Source organism: Bos javanicus, chromosome 21 (genome assembly GCF_032452875.1).
Source record: "Bos javanicus breed banteng chromosome 21, ARS-OSU_banteng_1.0, whole genome shotgun sequence".
In the NCBI taxonomy this organism is placed as follows: domain Eukaryota; kingdom Metazoa; phylum Chordata; class Mammalia; order Artiodactyla; family Bovidae; genus Bos; species Bos javanicus.
In genome coordinates this window covers 67,566,724-67,582,402 of record NC_083888.1, presented here as the reverse complement: position 1 = coordinate 67,582,402, position 15,679 = coordinate 67,566,724, and the positions used below count along the sequence as shown (strand labels likewise).

Genomic DNA, 15,679 nt, shown 5'->3' with positions numbered 1-15,679 from the left:
GGAACCTGACTGTTGTCCCCAGAGTGGGGGTGGGCCCATACCAGCCTGTTTGGGGGCACAGAAGTCCTTGGGCCACCTGAGAGCCCCAGAGACACAGGAGAGTGATTCCACCTGGGGAGGAGTCTCCTGTTTGGCCCAGGGGTTCACATGCCTTCACGCTCGCTCAGCAGCAGCACCTGCTGTTAATTGTTCTTCCCTGAGACCCCTGCACGCAATGCTCCCGGGGGCTGCCCAGGCCCGCCCGTGCCCATGCTGGGTGCTGCGGGGCACACACTTGTCCCTGGTGGCTTCGCCCGGGCCCCTCCTGGGGCTCTCGGTGGGGCTCCCGGGCCTGTGTCAGGTAGCAGCAGGTGCTCTACTTGGGCTCGAGGCCCCATGGTTGGTCACCGCTGGCTCTCCTGTGTGTGTCCAGTTGCTCTCAGGATGGGGTTTTACATCCAGGCACTTCCCGGCCGAGTCCCCGCACAGGCTTCCCTCCCACGGTCATTCAGAATCCGGACCTCCTGCTCCCAGAACTTCCTCTAAAGGCCTGGGGCCACCCCAAGACAGCCGATGGGTGCTGGGTAGCCAGGCTCTCGCTCCTGACCAGACTGGATGAGGGGGCGGGCGGCCTGTCTCTCGAGGCTTCGGGGACAACCCCATACTGCATACCGAGGGTCAGCGGTGTCCGTGCGGAAGGCCGAGTCCACACTGTGCTGCCCCCTCGGTGTCAGGAGCCCCGGGGCACGGGCCTTCCTGCTGCTGCTGCTGGCTGCTGGGCCCAGCCTCAGCCGAGTGGCCACAGCCCGGCATGGCTGCCCCACTGCCACCCCGCCCCCCATGCTGCTCTGGGCCAGGGGCCAGGGCAAGCTGCAGGCCAGGTGGGCAAGGTGTCCGCTGTCCTTTGTTGGAGTGGCTCAGTGGTCACGGTGGTTCCGACCTCCTGGGCGCCCACAGGATCCACCACTCGCCTTCCCACTCTCTCCAGATCCCCACGGAGACGTGCTCAGGGGAGCATACGCCACGGAGTGCAGCCTGGGCCCGGCACCCGCGCCCCAGAGAGGTGGGTCAGAGGGGCCAGGGCTGGGACACAAGCCCTCTTCTCACCTTCCCGAAGTGGATGAAGCAGGCTGACCATGGGGGCGTGGTGCTCGGGGGTTCCTGAAACGCACGCCAGGGTGGGCTGAGCCCAGGCTTCTGAGTTCCTGGCGAGAAGAGCCTGGGGCTGATCTCAGTGCTGTCCCTGGGACTGGGGGGCCTCCAAGCCCTGGGCCCCACAGTCGGCCACTGCCCCCAGGCTCGGTGACTCTGCTGCACTCGCCTCTCGGGCCGCTCGAGGGGGCGGCCGGCACGTCGTGTCGCAGGGCAGTCGTCCGTCTCTGGTTGTCCCTGCTGAAGACATGGATTTGGATCGGCTGGACCTGAATCCCAGAATCGTCGCTGCAGTTAAGAAAGGTGTGTTTGCCGATGTTTCTGTGACGTGATCGTGAGAATGTGTGGCCGTGCACTTGCACGCACGTTATGGAGAGCAGTTACAGGGTGGCCTGTCCGAGCGTTGGGAGCCCTCTGCCTCCTGGCCCCAGACGGCGCCCCGAGGCTGGCCTGTGTGGGTGTGTGTTTCACACTAAACTAAAAAGGCTGTGTGAAAGGCTCTTTTAGGTCATTTCCGCTGAAGCAGCACGTACGGCGTCCGCAGTGAGACGGGACTCGGTCCTTGTGAGCCGCTCAGCGATGGGCTGTGCTTCTGCTGCCGTGTTTGCTGGGTCTGACTTCCGGCTCCTCACAGGCCTCCATTTCGGGGCGAGAGCTGGCTTCCTTGCACCCCCTCTGCCCCGACTTGGTCCACCCACCCCCCAGTGGGAACGCAGCCTGGGCCACATCAGTCATCAGAGTTGTCACCGGGACATCACGGCTGTCACAGAACCTCGGCTCACAACTGTTTCCTGACCATCTTTGGTTTTCCCCAAAGTTAGTGCTTGTCTCCCTTCTCATGGGCGCGTTTCCTGTGCCTTCCAGTCATTCCCACACCTCGAAGGGTGTCCGTCAGGCCGGCCCACCCAGTCTGCTGGCGTCTGGGCACATCCGTCCGCAGGCTGTACCAACTCCTCCACTGCCCGGCTGGCCCCCGCACCCCCGCCTCCATCCCATCCTCCCACCCCCTCCATCCCCCCGCCCCGTCCCGGCATGCCCTCCATCCCCCCATCCTGTCCCCGCACCCCCTCCATCCCCCCAATCCCGTCCAGGCACGCCCTCCATCCCCCATCCTGTCCCCACACCCCCTCCATCCCCCCTCCCTCCCCCCGTCGCATGCCCTCCATCTCTGCCCCCTGTGCTTGTGAGGATGCTGTGGGGTCAGGCGCTCTGCACTGGTGGACGGTGGACAGGGCTGGGCTGCTCCTCGCTCCGGAGGCCCCGTCTTTCGCTCTGATCCACAGCGAGCAGAGCAGCATGTGCACTCGAGGACGCTCAAGAAGGCCAGCTCTGCGCCCTGATGCTGTTGCATTTGTCCTGTGTGTGTGCGCTCTTTTTTGCCTTTCTCTGAACCGATTGGATGGATTGTTAGCCTTTTTTTTTTCCTACTAGTTTAAAAATAATACACTGATCTAAGCTCAGAATTACTCCCTTTCCTCCCAAACACCCACCCTCGGGCCTCACCCCGTAACCCCGACAGTGCCACCAGCGAGCTGACTCTCCCTCTTTACTCCCTGGCCGTCCACAGGCGGGCGCAGTGGACGTTCGTCTGAGTCCCCTCCTGCGGCCCCTCCCTGGCGATGCACATGCAGGCCTGTCTCAGATGTGTCTGGGGGCCGCTGCTCCCCACCCTGGGGACAGGCCCCTTCCTCCCTGACCTGTCGTCCAGGGGTCTGTGCAGCTTCAGGGAGCAGCTGGGCCAACCACTGCCCGCCGGGCCCCCAGAGCTGGCAGTCACCTGCTGTCCCTGCGTCACTGTTGCCACGGGCACCGCATCTGACCGCGTCCTGTGACCGGTTCTGTGATTTCAGCCAAACTGAGGTCAGTGAAGGAGGTCCTGCATCTTTCTGGACCAGATCTGCAGAGACGGACCCACCTCTCCAGCCCCGACGTGCAGCTCCTGCTGAGAGCGGCTGCCTCACTCCTGCGGGGACACGGAGTGTGCACAGGTGCTGGGGCCCCGGCATGGGGTGGGGGGGGGGCCTGGGCGGGGTGCCCGCGGGGCTGGGGGCCTGGGCGGGGTGCCCGCGGGGCTGTGGCCCTGGCGTGGGGGGCCTGGGCTCACCTGTTTCCCCCTCCGCCGCCCCCAGCACTGCACCTGCTCCGGCAGGAGGGGCCGTTCCCTGAGCAGCACCAGCGCCTGAGCCTGGGTTGCCCCGTGCTGGACGCACTGCTCCGTGGCGGGCTGCCCCTGGACGGCATCACGGAGCTGGCTGGACGCAGCTCGGCTGGGAAGACCCAGCTGGCGCTGCAGCTCTGCCTGGCTGTGCAGCTGCCGCCGCGCCACGGAGGCCTTGGGGCTGGTGAGTGCTGGGGGTGGGGGTCCCGACCTGCGGGCCCCGGGGGGCCGTTTCCCATCTCTTCACACCCAGATGGACCCCCTGCCAGCTGAGCGCAGAGCCCGGGGCCTGCCCACAGGGACAGGCTGGCCTGGGCTGCATGTAAATGGGCGTCCCCTGCAGGGGCCTGGCGTGTGGCCGCCGTGACCACATTAAACGTGGGTCCGTTGGACGTCTTGCTGAGAAGGCAGCTTCCCCGAGTCAGATCCGAAAGCCCTAATTTTGAAAGGCATGGTACGCCCCTCTGGACCTGTGCAGGCGCCACACAGGCACCAGGGGCTCAGCCACGTGGGGGGCGCACAGACCGCCTGCCCAGGACGATCTGGGGTGCAGGGCACACGGGCAGCCCTGACCACTCAGGGCGGTTCTCCTGGCTCCTCATCCCCCATGTCTGAAGTTCTGTGGGAGCAGGACCAGGTCACAGCGGGTCACACACTCACAGATGGGCAGACTTTGTCGAGTTGCTGCGACCAGGGGCCTGTCTTCATTGCGGCACGGGGGCCTCTGGCCGCAGCGGCATCTTGCTGGAGCGCGGGTTTTGAGCACACAGCTTTGGGTACATGGCATCTGGGCTCAGCCCTTGTGGCCCAGGGCTTCCTCAGCTGTGGTTCTCAGGCGTGGCGGCAGCAGCAGCTCAGGGGCTCCAGAGCACAGGGCACGTGGGGTCTTCCTGGACCAGGGCTTGCACCCGTGTCCCCGGCGTTGGCAGGTGGGCTCTGACCCACCGCGGCACCAGGGAACCCCGACTTAGTCACCGCCCTCCCATCCGGCGACGGTCACATGGCTTCTTCACGCCTTCTGTTGGCACGTGGCTCCGGGTGGACGCCCAGGAGTGATGCTGGGTCTCGTGGTAGCTCCGTGGTGCCAAAGACTGTTCTCCGCAGCCGCTGCACTGTCTCCCTTCCCAGGAAGGCTGCAGGCGGCCCCCGGCCCCCGTGTCTGAGCTGGCCCTTGGCCCTCTGACCCAACGTGGGAGCGTCGTCACTGTGGCCCCAGAGCAGTGGTGCCGAGCGCCCAGCATGAGCTACCGCTCAGCTGCGCGTCTTTGGAGCAGCGTCTCTCCCGTCTTCTGCCCGTTTGAACCCTCGGGTGATCTGTCTTTCTGTGACGGAACTGACCTAAGTGATCTTTGTGTCGTCTGGACACTAGGCTCTCATCAGATACACAGCTCGCAGTATTCTTTCTTGAAGTTGTCTCTTCATTTTCTCGATGGACTTTTGAAGCTGCCCTCACTTTGACGGTGTCCAGCTTCCCTGGTCTTTCTCACCTGCGCTTTTCACGTCGTGGATAAGGGTCCACTGCCTGACCCGAGGTCTGAGATTTACGCCTGCGTTTTCCCTTAAGGGTGCTGTGCTTTGGGCTCTCGTAGCTGGCCCACTGTGATTCGGTTTTCTTATGTGGTGTGAGGCACAAGTCTGATTTCGTCCTTTTGTACATGGGCATGTCTGTCTGACTGCCATTTCTTAAAAAGACTGCTGTCTCCACTGAACTATCCTGGGACCTCTGTGGAGCACCTGTGGCCCTGGTTCCTTCCAGCTGCGGGACTCGGGCTGGATCTTCTGGAGGGGCTTCAGGCCCCAGCGATGTATCGCCAGTGTTTTGTTGACTGGCTTTTCCAGGCGCAGCAAAGACCGTTCCCTCCACGTAGCCTAGAACTGTGGGAGGAGCCTGACAGTGGGATCTGGGAACCTCTGATCCACAGGGCCTGGGAGAGGCCCCCCCGTGTCCGCAGAAAGAGGTGTTTCCAAAAGCACAGGCCCCTGAGAACGCCACCCACTCCCACCTGAGACGGCCCAAGGGCAGGCCCCCAGGGTGATGTCCTGTCGGCAAGGTGGGAGGCAGGCGCCGGCCAGCCCCGCCCTGGGTCAGAGGGAAGGCCACGGGGCGGTGCGGGAAGGGGGCCGTGTGCCAGCCGCTGACGCGCCACGGCCTCCCAGGGGCGGTGTACGTGTGCACAGAGGACGCCTTCCCCAGCCGCCGCCTGCAGCAGCTCATCGCCCAGCAGCAGCGCCTGCGGGCAGACGTCCCGGGGCACGTGATCTCCAAGATCAGGTTCGGCCACCAGATCTTCATCGAGCATGCAGCCGACGTGGTGAGTGTCTGAGGGGACGTCGGCTGGGCCGTGCAGACGAAGCCCAGAACCACGGTCAGGCCCGCCTGCAGGGGGTCACAGCCTGGGGACCGTGGGTCCCACTCAGGCCAGCGTCACTCGGTGCCTGGACTTGGGATGAACTGGCCGTCCTGTGCGTTTCTGCCAACCCTGGCCCTGAGGAGACACACCGCCTCCTGCCCCGGGCAAGCCCCCGTGTCCCCACCGGGCAAGTGCCGCCAGCTCCCATTCACCTGGCTGCAGAGATGCCCACTGCCCGCAGAATGGGTCCTGCTGCCCTGGCCGGAGTCGAGTGGGGTTCTACACCTCTGAAGGAGGGGAAGGCCCCCTTGCAGCCCCGGGTCCCCAGCCAGACAAGCCTCCTCAGACTGCTGGCCGCCGGGCTGGGCTGCCAGGGCGCCGCCACGTCTGGAAGCCATGCCCGGGGAGGGGGTGGGCGGCTAGCTGGGGCCGTCGTCTGCAGCTGAGTAACGAGGCGGAGGGCTCAGAAGGGAGCCGGGCAGTGGAGAGCAGAGCTGTGTGCCCCGACCTGGGCCCTCCCCCGCTTAAGGGTTGCTATAGAAAGCATGTCAAGTAAAGGGTAAGACATATAAAGTTTAATTTTTAGAAATTTACAGTAAAGTACATGATCACACATAGCCCAGGGCAGTGACAGAGCAGCAACCGGGGCCAGGCAGGTCGCGGGCACGCGGGCTGTCCTGGGCCCCGCGGTGTGAGGCGTACGGGGGGTCAGGGCGCTGGGACAGGGGTGTCGGTCAGCGCTGCGGGCGCTGCCCCAGGCCCTCCAGCCTCGTGACCTTCACGGCGTCACCGGGCCCTCGGGGCGCGCACAGCAGCTCAGGCCGGACTCCTCTGCGGCCGCCTCACTGCAGAGGGGGCGGTGGGTCAGGGCCAGGGTCAGGGCCCCTGCCCACAGGGCTTCACCTGAGAGCCCCCGCCCTGTGCCCGCCCGGGTCGACACCCCTGCACAAGCGGTCTTGGGCCCAGCCCCCCTCCGCCTCCCGGGGGACAGGGTCTCCACGCCCGGCAGCTCTGGGGAGTCCCGACCCCGCGCCCCGCCCCGGGTGACAGGACTCACGCTCAGGCTGGCGTCTTCCAGGCCGCTGCTGCTGCTGTCGTTGTCCACAGAGAAGGGCTCTGCCAGCGGCGCCCTGCGGGTGAAGCACAGAGCGGACCTCGCTCAGGGCGGGGATGCGGGCATGGCAGCTCCTGGGAGTCCTAGCAGGGCTGGCCTCTGAGGATGGCTGCTTCTGACACAGTGCTAAGGGCCCCGCAGGGCGTCCTGGCACGTCGCCGGGCCCAGCCCGGGGGTCTGCACGCTGGATGCAGGATGGTCAGGCCCTGCGCCATGCCCCCTGGCTGGGTGTGGGCAGCCGGGGTGGCGACAGGTCAGCCTTGGTGGTGCCGCTGGATGCAGGCGGCAGTGCCTGGCTCGGGGCCGTGGGTGGGAGGCAGGCCTGGCCTGTGACGGCCCCGGGAGGGGAGAGCAGCAGGGCAGGGCGGACGGGGGGCTCTGAGCAGGTGCTGACGGGCCTCCCGGCCCCCAGGACACCCTGCTGCAATGCGTGAGGGAGAAGGTGCCGGTGCTGCTGGCACGGGGCATGGCCCGCCTGGTGGTCATCGACTCCGTGGCAGCCCCCTTCCGCTGCGAGTTCGACGGGGCGGCCCTGGCCCTCAGGGCCCAGTGTCTGCTGGCGCTGGGGGCTGAGCTGCGACGGCTGAGCTGCGCCTTCCGGAGCCCCGTGCTGTGCGTCAACCAGGTGGGCCTCCCCCCAGCTCCCCGCGGGGCCGGGCCGGCAGGGTCCCATCACTGACCGCTCTGCACCCTCCAGGTGACAGAGGCCGTGGAGGAGCAGGACTTGGTGGCTGGGCCACCAGGGTGAGTGGCGCCCTGAGGACGGGGGTCCCCGCGGGGGTGGGAGGCGCTGGTTCCACATGTGACGCATGCTGTTTCCCGTCTCAGGATGTCCCCAGCCCTGGGGATAACCTGGGCCAACCAGCTACTCGTGAGGCTGCTGGCCGACCGGCAGCGCCCTGAGGAGGCGCCTCTCACCCCGCCTGGCCGCACCCTCAGGGTAGTCTTCGCCCCCCACCTGCCGGCCTCATCCTGCTCCTACACGATCGCCGCCGAGGGCGTGCGGGGGATGCCTGGGACTGCGTGCAGCTGACTGCAGGGTCCAGGCCCCCCTTGGGGTGGGGAGCTGCCCCTGCTGCAGGAGCCGGCTAGGCCCGTCTGCGGAAACCCCTCTGGACCCATGTCTACGAGGGCAGCCGGTCCAGTGTGCTGCAGTGGCTGGGACCTCAGTCCTGGCCTTGGGGACGGGGGGTCCACTCCGGCAGGAACTCCTGCCCAGACCCAGCTCCCCCCGCCCACGGCCGGCGCTTCTGCATGGAACACGGGCCCTCTGCTTAGCCCAGCCACGGCCATCCGGTGTGGAAGCACGAGGCCCTGCAGTCACCAAGGACACGCTGGCCCAGTTCCAGAAAGGCTGAGTCACCGTCGCCCACCGTTGCCACGCCTCTGCCCAGCAGCTGTGGACGCACACGCCGGGTGAAGGGCCTGCGCCCCTGGTCCTCCGCAGTACCGGCTCTCTGCTGGGACTCCCCCACCCGCCGGCCGCCCTCTCACGGCTGCTCTGCTGGCAGGGTGCAGGCTGACCCCGCCCCGACACGGCCCGCCCTGCAGGCTCACGGCCGGCCCGGCCATCAGCACGCTGTGTGTTGTGTGTTTTTCTAGGACAGGATGATCCATTTCCAGCTTTCAGCACGTTTTCAAAGTAGCCTGTGACCCTAAAAGACCGAGTGGCTAGTGTTAAATAGGAAAAGCTTCTTTCAGGGTTGGAGTTTTATAGAAGAGCCTTTCTGCAAAGTACAGGGACTTTACAACAGGAAATAAAAGTTTATTTTTGTCATTAACTATGAACAGTTCCAAATGATTTCCTAGGCAAGTCACAGCCACAGTGAGAAAAGAGAACACGGACGGCCGCTCCACGCCGCAGAGGTGCGGACCTGCATGCGCGCCCACACGCGCCCCGGGGACCACATCCACCCGCCCAGCTGACGGGCGTCCCAGGGCGCCCGCCTGTCCGCAGCCCTCAGCCGCCCACAACCCAGGGACAGCCAGACGGCCCTCGCAGGCCCGCAACCCCGAGGGGTGGCTCCACACCCGTGAGAACAGTGAAACCAGCCCGCGCGTCTGTGTCCGGGATCCCACGGAGGGCGTGTCTGCCCAGCGACTGCGCTGACCTGAACCTCACCCGGGCTGGCGCTGAGCGCCGCTTTAGCTTCCAGAAACCCCAGGACCACTATATCGCTCACACACAAGCGCAAACAGAAACCCATCAGAGGCTGGCCCCACACAGACGTAGCAGGCCTTCCCAGGAACCTGTATAAACAAGGCGAGAGCTGCACGCTGTTCACGAGTCCTTGGGAGGCTGCTGCCCTGTGGGGACGACTGGGGACGTGCTGTCCCTAGCAGTCTTCTGACCCGACAGACAGAGGAATACTTTTAAGTTTCAGAAAATAACCAGCCGAATCCCTGCAGCCCCCGGGGGAGGGGCAGGAGGCTAGAAGGCCCGGATCCCCCGACCTTCGCCCTGACACACGCCTGCCCTCACATTCCTGCGGATGCTCAGATCCTCCACAGCCTGGGTCCTCTGGCTGGGGCGAGTCTGACTTGTCAGAAACAATGTAGAAATGCGTCCTGGCCCCCAAGGGTCCCCTCACCAGAAAAAGACGGCAGGCGGGCGGGCCCCCGCTGCCCTCTGAGAACTATACCGGGCTTCCCTCAGAGACCAGAACAGAGCGCCCCCCACTGAACAGGCCAGCTCTTAGCAGCCCGCCCGCTCACCCAAACACTGTCTCCACGCGGCCTTGCAGAGGCCACCACACCCTCAGGAAAGGGGCCAGCGGGCTCCACGCCAGGCCAGGGTCACCCCAGGGCCCTGCAGAGGAGGTCTGTCTCCACCAGCTGGGAGCGTTCTGTCCTCAGCTCCAGGCTCACTCTTTCTGAACGCCCTTTGTTTTCCCAGAGACCGCGGTCACTAAGGCAACCTGGGTGGCTCTGGGAGAAAGTGGGGACGCGGTGGAGGCAGGAGCTGGGGTGGCGCCGCGGCCCCCGCCGGGCTGTGAGGCGACAGGCACCCGAAAGGGCCGGAGTGCCCACGTGGCAGGGGACACGGCCCTGCTCTCCCGCTCCTTTCCAGCACCTCTAGGGAGCACTCAGGAAGAACACCCCGACCCCTGAGCGGCTGCAGCGCAGGGAGGGGTCAGAAGCCCCAGCCTCCGGGGACGCAGCGGCACTCACAAGCAGGCCCTGTGCAGGGGTGGCCCGTTCCTCGATTAGAGAAACTCCCAAGTTTAAAGCCCCGCCTCGCCATGAGAAGACCCCAGGGGGCTGCTGCCGCCCCCTTCCCTGCTGGGGTGGAGGACACATGCAGCCAGCGGTCCCTGAAGAGAGCCCCGGGAGGCACACCACCCGACCCAGAGCAGCTCGTGAGGGAAGGTGGCTGGCGCGCCTCTGCCGGGACGTCTCCCCCCTCATCAACAGGAGAATGAACTACCCCTGGAATCTGTCGGCACCCGGACGCCCACCCCCAGACCCACCTCAGCGTGCACGTGCCCCGAGCTCAGCGGGCACCACCTGGAGTCGCCCTCAGCGAACCAGCTAGCGCGTCATGATTCCCCTGAGCAATCTCAGGGCTGATCTGAAAATGCTTCCGTCAGAACTACCCTGTGTTACTTAACCCTCCAAAGAAGAGCTTTGAAAAGGAAAACACGCATCTCAGTGTGCACAGGGCCCAGCAGCAGCACGGGCTGCGAAGGGGCTGCAAAGCGGGGCACGGCCTGCCCACAGCCACCAGTCACCTGTTCCCTTTCTCCAAGGACGTGTTTAAGGTTCCCATCTCTGTGAATAGCCTTAATACAGCACAGCTGAAAGCAGGTTTCAGAGCTAGGCAGAGTCGGTGGGCAGTGGTCTCACTGTCGGCTGCGGCAGCTCGTGGGCATGAGGGCTGCAGAACTCAACAGAACTCAGGAAAGGAGGCGGCCCCTGAAGGGGGAGGGCCCTGGCCAAGCTCTGAGGGTCTCTGCGCGTTAGCCTCGGGGCTTAACTTAGCTCTGCCTCCCCTGGGGGCCTGGCACTCGGAGCCCTTGAGCCTGCCAGACGCCGCCTTCGTTTCTGCGAGAGAGAGAGGAGAGGTCACTCCCCGCAGCGCCTCATGGACACTGGCTTCCACGGTCTTGGCGCCGACTCAGGTCACAGGAGTCCTGCCGCTCACACATGCGTGTGCAAGAAGCAAGAATCAGGCGAGAGGACTGTATCGACTCCCGACCTTGTGAAAACAAAGGGGCTTTCCTTCATGTCCTCACCAGGAACGCAACCTCCAGGCCCTGACCAGAGGGAGTGGGGGTCGGCACTCCTGACCAGAGGCCTGTGGACCGTCACCCCAGGTGCTTGGGGGAGCGGGGGTCAGCACCCCTGACCAGAGGCCTGTGGACCGTCACCCCAGGTGCTGGGGGGAGCGGGGGTCAGCACACCAGCTGGCCCTCCACCGCCTAAGGACATCACAGTCACCAGGGGGACTGAGGCAACTGGGAGCCGGGTGCAGTGCCCAGGATGCCTGGTCCAGGGACAGCTGCCCGCCCCAGGTCACAGAAGGGCCAGGGGCCCGGCCCCACACCGGAGACAAAGAGGCCACGTCTGATGGAGACGGGGTGCCAACAGTCTCAAATGGAAAGATGGCCGGTTCACATGGGACTTGGACAGGTGAGAGTGACTGTGTTCATCTCACTGAAGTTCCAGGTAATTCAGAACACTGAGCAGCTTAGCCACGTCACATTAGTTACACACTCCGGCCCTGCTGGAGGCTAAAATCATAAATTAATAATACACATCAACAACTGGTCAAGTTTTATCATTACTTTATCATTTAGCTTTTAATTGTCAATCAACATTTTGAAGACCATTTATACGCTAAGAACGTTCCCAAAGCGAGCGCTCCCACCATTCGATAGTTCGGTCCATGCCGACTGAGAACATCATCGTGTTGTCTACTTGTCTGGGATCGGGAAGGCTAAACGCTGACAGCTGTGCTGGGACTGCGGCGGTGCGGAGCCAAGGCCCCGCCAGCACGGTCCAGAAGGCGGAGGATGCTAAAGCGGGGTGGGGCTCCGTGCTTGGAAATGGTCTTCGGCCGCCTTGCCACCCACGTTAAGGACATTCAGAGAACTGGCTCGCTTCATGCTGTACCGGCCCGGCGGACATGCAAGGACAAAGCGTCAGCACGTGAGTCACCAGGAGTGGGGAGCGCAGCCAAGCCGCCCCTCCAGGCCTGCCGCCGCGGGGCCGGGCCGTCCCTGACCTGGGCAGGCCTGCCACCGCGGGGCCCGGGCCGTCCCTGACCTGGGCAGGCCTGCCACCGCGGGGCCCGGGCCGTCCCTGACCTAGGCAGGCCTGTCACCGTGGGGGCCTGGGCCCCGCCCCTCCAGGCCTGTCACCGAGGGGCCTGGGCCGTCCCTGACCTGGGCAGGTCTGCAGCTCGCCCAGGTCCCAACATGGATGCCTCAGATATTCGGTATTCCGCACCCGTTAGATAAAAACTGCAGTTTCTCTGCGTCTTCCTCGGCAAAAAGCCTGTCTCGGTTAAACCTCAACATCCTCAGAGCCTCCCTTTCTGAAGCCCAGCTCCTCCGGGAGCCGAGAGGCCTGGCCAGGGCCACCCGCGGGCCCACAAACGGGGCCCTGAGCGACTGTGCCAAAGCGGGCCCCGCGGAGCTCACTGCGGAGATCACATGCCTGAACGTACTACGCACCTCAGAGATTTTTCCATATTAAATCTAAGGAAAAACAAGTAACCTTTTATTAGTAAAACTCTGAGGCTAGGGTTTCTCTGCCTAGAAACAAAAATTTCAAACAAATTTCATGGGTTTGGATTTACACAAAACATAGAGCTTTGTACATATATTTACTTTTATCTTCGATTTGACACCTTTAAAATACTTAATATATGCTGCAAATCACCTACCATCTAAAATTATGGATAGTTAAATACTGCATTGCTTACTGCCGCTATGATGACCTCAAGCAGAAGTCACCCTAGCTTTAAAAGCTAGAAGGACCAACAGGAAGGGTGACTTGTAAGTGTTTTGACAGGATCAGTGATTCTGCTTCTGAGCTGTTGACGTCAACAGTGACCGCTGTGCTGAGCACATGGCCGTGAGGCTGAAGCACAGGCGTGAAGGCTGAGTGCAACCAGACATGCACACGCACACCCGTGCAGGCAGGCACCAGAGGCCCAGAAACTGGCCGAGTGGCCACCAGTGCCGCAGGCAGAGTGCCAGGCACACAGCAGGCACATCCTGGGTCTCACCAAACAAACCGCACCAAAAACAAAGCCTTAACTGACTTATCCCCAAATAAAATTCGCTCCCCAAACTCCCCCCAGGACAGGACAGAAACATCCCCAAGAACCCGGAGTCCTGCATGGCTTTTCCTCTGTCCAGAACCTCTCAGGAGCAAAGCACGGACATCTGGGCATGCTTCACGATTCTCCGATGTAACTGGCCAGCTAACGTTTTCTAAGAAAGATACACCACCTTTGTGCTCAAACTTCTCTTTACAAGATGAGATGAAAGAGTAACTTGATGCCTGTCAATACCTCCTCTGAATCGCATCCTCACCCTGACTTAAACCCTCAGGGTCAGCACTGCCAGGCGTTCAGGGGCTCCTGGACTGTGCCCACCGCAGGCCACAGACCCGCTCCCACAACCCCCAGCTCGGTGCCTGTCAAATGTGGCCCAACCAGCAGCACTGGCACGACCCAGGAAACTGCTGGAAGGGCAAGACCCCCTCGTGTGCCCCCCGCCCATCAGAAATGCAGGGACGGGCCCCGGCCCAGGAGACTCTGAGGCCCCCTCGGATTGGAGAGCCACCTGCCCAGTGAACTAAGAGTGTTACTTTTATCTGGAAAGATTACTTTGTCTTATGCATTTGATGGACTAAACCTTCTAAATTACTTACTTTTCAAAAAGTTCCGTAAGATGCCACCCCAAGTATACTATGTATGAACACTGTCAGTCTGTCCCGACGTGGGCTTCATCCTCATCAGGCCTCAGCTCGGGTTTGTTTGGCCCTAAGCGCCAGGAACAAGCCGCACCAGATACAAACCATGAGCTCCGCCATAGCCCGGGACTTGGGACTGGGCTCTGCACTGCAGACAGGCCGTAAGACGCCCAGACCCTCAGGCCCGCCAACATGTGACCACCCTGGGGGCGGCCTGTAGACACCGAATGCGTGCTGTGTGGTCCCTGCACACCTCAGAACCGGCTGCGGAAGGAGCGGAAACTCGGCAGGTGCCCAGCAAGTGGCTCAGCCCTCCCAGCTTGGGAACAAGAGGTTCAATCTTCCAAACATCAGAGGGGCAGGCAGCACCCCGCCGTGGTAGCTCTGGAAGTCCAACGGGGGCCCCTCAGGACCTCCTTCCCTAACCGCACTTGTCTTCTCCAGGCAGGACCAGCATCGGCACCACCCCGGCGTCCAAACCCTGCAGCGGCTTCACAGTGGACGGCGGAGGGGCTCACACGACTCCCTGTGCAGACGCAGCTGCAGACACTTCTGAGAAGCAGGGCGATGGCAGCATACAGAAATCCAACCGTCCCTCTGGCCTCCAAAGCCACTGGGAAGCACGTCCCCCACCAGCCAAACTGCGGGGGGGAGCGCAGAGCTGAGGCGGGCCCCCTCCCCACCAGTGCAGCTCGGGCCCAGGGGCGGGGCTGGGGGACACCAGGGGTCTCGGGACCCGGACCCTCCCCGAGGACAGAGGAGCAAGACGGGACATGCCCGATAGCAAAGGGACCCAGCTTTACATTCTCACACATCACCCAAAGGAGTAACGGGTCAGAATTACTACAGCACTCAGCATGAAATGCTTTAAAACTGAGTAATACTAAGAATCAACGTTTAAAAAGTAGGTACCGTGTTGGGGAGGCTGAGCTTCACGGACCAGCTAACAGCACAGCCCAGTGCTTCTGGAAGAAACGCATCCAGGAGGAGGAAGCCATCCCCACAAAAGTAACCCAGAAACCAGGCAACCTGTCAACACTCACGAGAGGAGGACAAAGAGCCCTTCCCTGATGATCCTCATAGAAGACAAGGAGTATCTTAGAACCAAGTTCCTCTGACAAAAGCTTTTGTTCAAAAGACCCTAAAAGATTCATCACTGAGACCCTTTTCTAAACACATGGCAAAAGCTAAGGTTTTTTAAATCTCCAAAAGAAATTCATTTTAACAAAAAGTCTTGTCAAACCATTTTCTTCCTACAGTAATACCTGTATGATGGGATTTAATATACTCATAGCTGGCAGTTGATTTCAAAAGATTAAAACTAGCTTAAAAATGAATAGTGCATGATAAGAGAAAAGAAGTTAGTATGCTCAGTATTTTAATATTAAATTCTTATTTTTCACTGCTAAGGCTTTCTTTGAACATGTAACAAAACTAAAGAATTTCATAAATTTCTTTTAAAGCCTTCAGCTCTTTTAGCCTCTAAACAGGAAATTTCACAATTATTTCTCAACCTGTCCGGGCAAATAATTAGACTGCGACTACTGAACCCTGCATGGCCACCACGTGGGGCGCGGCTGGAGTGTGGGTGCGCGCGAGCCGGCGGGGGAGGAGGGCGCGGGGGGCGGGGCGGGGCTGGAGATAGTTACCCGGGGTTCCTCGGCTCACTGTCTCGGGCACTTCCTCCCTTCAGCTTCCTAACCAGCTTCTCACTGCTGCGTCTAATTGAAGCCCGGAGTTTGCTAAAGGAGCCACTGCGTTTTAAAGATCCAGTGCCATCCTGAAAGAGACGTGAACAAATGTGAAACTGCAAGGGGCTCTCCTCCCAGGAATCCACATCAGGCTGACCTGCCGGCCTGTGACTTGCTGCTTATGATCCCTACGGAAATTACCAATTTACCATGTATGTAAATACGCTTCAAATAAACTTCAAAGTCTTCCCATTTTAAATTTCATTAAAGGTAACCAAAAGAAAATGAAAACCTTTGAACATGAAAA

The 15,679-nt window shown here is 62.0% G+C and overlaps 2 protein-coding genes across 11 annotated transcripts in view; one reads left to right on the top strand and one right to left on the bottom strand.

Moving 5' to 3' along the window:
- The first annotated feature begins 345 nt into the window (after positions 1 to 345).
- On the top strand, positions 346 to 8,535 carry XRCC3 (X-ray repair cross complementing 3). The gene is made up of 8 exons (XM_061395501.1): positions 346 to 1,042; positions 1,277 to 1,434; positions 2,982 to 3,119; positions 3,261 to 3,473; positions 5,447 to 5,601; positions 7,167 to 7,379; positions 7,452 to 7,498; positions 7,583 to 8,535. The coding sequence occupies exons 2-8, from the start codon at positions 1,380 to 1,382 to the stop codon at positions 7,785 to 7,787; spliced, it is 1,026 nt and encodes a 341-aa protein (XP_061251485.1). The 5' UTR covers positions 346 to 1,042; positions 1,277 to 1,379; the 3' UTR covers positions 7,788 to 8,535.
- KLC1 (kinesin light chain 1) overlaps positions 6,201 to 15,679 on the bottom strand; it is a 66,264-nt gene continuing 56,785 nt past the window's right edge. For 4 of the 10 annotated variants that reach the window (XM_061395493.1, XM_061395488.1, XM_061395486.1 and 1 more), the window contains exons 14-16: positions 15,331 to 15,461; positions 6,698 to 6,770; positions 6,201 to 6,485 (exon numbers count right to left, since the gene is read on the bottom strand). In XM_061395493.1, the coding sequence (XP_061251477.1) occupies positions 6,483 to 6,485; positions 6,698 to 6,770; positions 15,331 to 15,461 (207 nt within the window). In that variant the 3' untranslated portion in view covers positions 6,201 to 6,482. Of the gene's footprint in view, positions 6,486 to 6,697; positions 6,771 to 11,524; positions 11,864 to 15,330; positions 15,462 to 15,679 lie in introns of those variants that run through there. The other 6 variants (XM_061395492.1, XM_061395491.1, XM_061395487.1 and 3 more) reach the window with 3 other exon arrangements.